General features: G+C 57.9%; 1 protein-coding gene across 1 annotated transcript; it reads right to left on the bottom strand.

Moving 5' to 3' along the window:
- Positions 1-500: 500 nt before the first annotated feature.
- NKX2-2 (NK2 homeobox 2) lies at positions 501-3,497 on the bottom strand. Its single transcript, XM_037521015.1, has 2 exons — positions 2,859-3,497; positions 501-1,941 (listed from the first exon to the last, which is right to left on the bottom strand). Exons 1-2 carry the CDS (start codon positions 3,115-3,117, stop codon positions 1,379-1,381), a joined length of 822 nt encoding a protein of 273 aa, XP_037376912.1. The 5' UTR covers positions 3,118-3,497; the 3' UTR covers positions 501-1,378.
- Positions 3,498-4,394: the final 897 nt, after the last annotated feature.

The following is a 4,394-nucleotide window of genomic DNA, read 5'->3' as shown; positions in this document are numbered from 1 at the left end:
CCTCCTCCCACCCACCCCCCTTATTTTTAGTGCGAGGTAAATCAAATGCAACAAAGTGAAAGTCATCGAGTGTAGTGGCTTCAACAGCTTCTCAGAATGAAGGAGCTACTCGTAGATTTGGGCAAGCGAGGGGGGCTTGCCCTTCTCGCCTTGGCGGTTTCCAAAGTCACATTTCCTCCAGAAGCCAGGACGCGGCCGTCTGGTATTCAGACAGCGCGAGAGGCCAGGAGCGAGGCCAGGAGAAGGGGCAGGCCACCCCGGACTCCGGGTCGCCAAAAGCTTTCGCTCGGGCCGAGGGTCCGAAGCGCTGGGCTTGGCCCGCCGGCCGGGTGAGGCCTGTCCGCGGAGCCTCCTCAGCGCCGGGGCAACCCTGGCCTCGGGGCTGGAAGGGCCTGAGCGGCGGGCGCGCTGCAAGCCGCCGGGCTGGGTTTCGTGCTGAGGCCTCCGGCCCCGCGCAGGGCGACAAAGCAAGACAAACGGAAGGGCCGGGCGTGGTTTTGTTTTTTAAACACAGGATTTTTATTAAAATTCTTATTTAAAAAAATCGAAAGCTTTCAGCGGCCGGCGCTCTTGGGGACCCGCACGGAACCGCTGAGCTCCAAGTTCCGGGGCTAGGACTCAGGACCCCAGGTCGGGCAGGGGGCTCTCCCCTGCACATTTTTCCTTTTTTTTTTTTTTTCATATTTGAGGAATGTTTGCACTGAACAAAATTTAAAAAGAAGTAGAAAGCAGGGGTAACCAAACATAAGCAAACCAAAACAAACCACAAATAAAGAAGTTGGGCCCCAAGGAGGAACAGGCCCGTCCTGAAGGTCATTTTGGCAACAATCACCACCGATATTTACAACGAAAAGCGAAATCTGCCACCAGTTGTCAGAACGTTTACATGGCCATAAATATTTTGCATTTTCTTATAAAAAAAGAAAATCCTCTATATTTTAAAGTGTTCTCCACTGCTTTAGAAGACGGCTGACAATATCGCTACTCACACAAACATATTTTACAAAATTCACAAAAGCCGGAGGGGGGCTTGGTCTTTTTCTCCTTTTCAAACGAGGACGTTAACGCTGGGACGATTTGTTCCCCCCGGGAGAGGCAAAGGAGAGAAGCTGCGCAAACATTCTGTAAACACGGCTTATAGTTCAGCCCTCTCCAAAGGTTCAAAAGGAGAGAGGGGTTGGGGCAGCGCTGGCTGGACGGAATCTGCCACTCCAAGGAGGTGCAGGCAAGCCCCCCGGCGCCTCCCCAACGGAGCCCAGAGTCAACTCGACTCCATAATAATAATTATAATAACAATCAGAGTAAGGACCAAGTCCTAACGCCGCCGCGGCCCGGATGGGGCCTGGGTCTGAGGCGGCGAGTCTCGGAGTGGCGGCTCTCACCAAGTCCACTGCTGAGCTTGGACCAGGGGGTGAGCTGTCGGGTACTGGGGGGTGCTGGCCGAGCTGTACTGGGCGTTGTACTGCATGTGCTGCAGAGACTGCGCGCTGTAGGCCGAAAAGGGGATGCCTGCCTGGAAAGTGGCGGCTGCCAAGTCCTGGGCTTTGAGCGCGTGGCACGGTTTGCCGTCCCTGACCAAAACGGGCACGGCCACCCGACGCGGCGAGGGCAGGGGCGTCACCTCCATACCTTTCTCGGCTCGGGCACGTTTCATCTTGTAGCGGTGGTTCTGGAACCAGATCTTGACCTGCGTAGGCGTGAGGCGGATGAGGCTCGCCAGGTGCTCCCTCTCCGGCGCTGACAGGTACCGCTGCTGCCGGAAGCGCCGCTCCAGCTCGTAGGTCTGCGCCTTGGAGAAGAGCACCCTCCGCTTCCGTTTCTTGCCCGCGTCCCCCCCGACGCCCGGGGTCTCCTTCTCATTGTCGGGGGACTCATCCGCCGAAGGTTCCGGGGACTTGGAGCTCGCGTCCTGGGGCGCCGCGCTGGCCGCCAGCCCGTGCACTGGTGGAAAGACAAGCGCGTTAGGCGCCTGGAGGCAGCGCGCCGGCTGGGCCAGACCCTGTGCGCCCCGGATCCTCCGTGCGCCCTAGGCCCTCCGCGCCCCTCAGCCCGGCCTCACTGCCTTCGTCGTGACCTCCGCCCTGTCCCAAGCCTGACGAAACTGACAGCTTCTTTCCCAGGGGAAAGAGGAGAAACGGCAGGAGTGGGGCCTCCAGCTCAAGTTTCTAGGGGTTCGCACAGTGTGGGCGCGTATTTGGGGGAGTGACGCACGGAGAGGATCCTCGCGGGTTAAGGGCTCCGGCCCCCTTAAGCAGTTTCCTCTCCGGAAAGACGTGGGCAGATTTTTAAAAGAAAAACCCTACAATCCCGGCATTGATCGACTTGGCCATTTAAGGCAGGTTTTGGGGGGTTTCGTTTTTTGCTTTCGGACTTTCTCGTCAACCTCCGCACCGCACAAAGCGTCCTCTATGATAGTGCAGGGGGCAGGGTGAGCTATTTATACCCAGGCCACCGGGAGCCTCCCCCACCCTCTACCCGTACCCCGAGGCTCGCTGCCTCGCTCTAGTGCTCCAGGCCAGTTCCTCCTCGGCTGTCCGAACGGGGGTTGGGGGCTCAGTTGGAGACGTTAGTCCCGGTCGACTACTGTAACCCTTGAGAGGTATTTCCCCGCTCCCTCTTCCTCCTAATTTTCCTCTTTGAAAAGCAAATCGGAGACCAGTCTTTTCCGGGACCGGGGGTGGGGAGGGGTGGGGTGGCTTCACGAGGAGGAACGCGGGTATTCTATTAAAAATCTTTGTAGGGGCACGGGGCGAGGGATCCTGGCTGAAAGAGCGAGTTCCCCTTTCAAGCCCAGCATCCAGCCCGGTCTTGGCAGAATAGAGGCGGCCATGGACAGGGCGCCAAGTTTCGCTACTTACGAGAGTACTGGAGGCCCTCGGTGCTGGCCAGCCAGCGGGTATATGGGTTGTCGCTGCTGTCGTAGAAGGGGTTCTTCAGGGGCAGGCTCTGCACCGTGTCCAGGGCGCCCGGCCCCAGCGGCCCGGCCCTCTTGGCGGGCTCCGTGCCCTCGCTCTCCTCCTCAGGTCCTTCAGCCACCGAGCCCTCCTCATCGTTGGTGTCCGGCAGGTCCAAGATGTCCTTGACTGAAAACCCCGTCTTTGTGTTGGTCAGCGACATGGCTTGGGACCTCGCACTTTATGCCGCAAAGTTGTAGCTTCACTTGGTCAATTCGTGGTGCTCTCCAGTGGGAGCGGGAGGGGGGTTGGGGGAGGGTTTGGGGGGAGGGGAGGGGGGATGGGCTTTAATTATTGAGATAATTATTGTTTTAAAAAAGAGAGCGAAAGAAATTGTGAGGCAGGACAGGGGGAAAAGCCCAAGGCGGTGCCTGTGTCTTCTGTGGAAGCGCGCAGATGTGGACGCAGGATGCTCAGCGGCCTGCGCGGAGCGCCGCGGGCCGGCCTGAGTTTGTAACTCCAGGAGGGGTGCCAAGGCGGCGTCAGCTCGGGCTCCGGCGGCCGCAAGGCGCGCGGTGGCGGCTGGTGGTGAGGGAAAAATGGGCCATTGCCCGAGCGATCAGTCCATATAAGGCTGGGCTCCACTCACGAACCTGGGGAGAGGGGGGGAGTTGGGGGGGAGAGGGAGGGAAAGCGCGAGGGAGGGAGGGGGAGCGAGAGAGGGAGCGAGAAAAAGGGTGGAAAAAAAAAGGGGGAGACATTAAAACGCAAAGGTTGGACACGTGTGGGCGGGTCTTGGAAGTCAAGTGGATGAAGACAGTATTTGCAGATGTGAAATTGTGGGTTTTGGGGAGCTCCGCGCTCCCAGCCAACGGCCCTCTAGAGCAAGATGAGAGGTGTAACGTGTCAATTAATTGCAAAGACGGGGCGAGCCTTTTTTTACCCAGTATTTACATACAAAGGACCACCGTGTCGCTCGCGAGTCCACACACTTGAAAGGGCCGTCTTAACAAATTGCATCTTTAAAAAAAAAAAGCGGGGGAGGAGAAAGGAAAACAAAACAGAAACCAGGAGAAGGGGGAAAAAAATCCTTCTTAACATTCGCCGGCTCCCACCTCCCCGCCCCCGCGCGCCCACCCCCAGCACGCCGGAAAATTGGCTATTTGTGGCGCCTTTGGAAAAGGGGGAGGGGGGCGAAGCCTGATCCGCGGAAATCTCTCCTTCCCATCGCTGGTGGTTCCCCAAACAAGATCCGGTTCAAATGGCAAGAGCCCAACTTCTGTAAGCCTCCTAGGTCAATATTTTGGTTGAGGCTTAAGGATGAGTACCAGAAATGACAAGGCAAGTAATTGATTCTAGTGAACGCCGAAAGAGCCGAAACCCAGGAGAAGGAATCACCCCGGGCCGGCCACCACCAAGCGACCCCCCCACCCCCGACACACACACCCTGTATTTGCTAAAGACTTATTTCTCTCACCACCCTCACCCCCGCCTTCATTT

The sequence above is a fragment of the Talpa occidentalis genome, unplaced genomic scaffold (assembly GCF_014898055.3).
Source record: "Talpa occidentalis isolate TD23 unplaced genomic scaffold, MPIMG_talOcc4v2.1 talOcc4.10, whole genome shotgun sequence".
NCBI lineage: Eukaryota > Metazoa > Chordata > Mammalia > Eulipotyphla > Talpidae > Talpa > Talpa occidentalis.
Note: the sequence above shows the minus strand (reverse complement) of the source record. Positions and strands in the feature narration are given on the sequence as shown.

Coding starts and splice junctions, on each gene's coding strand:
- NKX2-2 (XM_037521015.1), bottom strand. CDS start 3,117: ATGTCGCTGACCAACACAAAGACGGGGTTTTCAGTCAAGGACATCTTG. Junction 1,942..2,858: donor CGAGGGCCTCCAGTACTCTC/GTAAGTAGCGAA, acceptor TCTTTCCACCAG/TGCACGGGCTGGCGGCCAGC.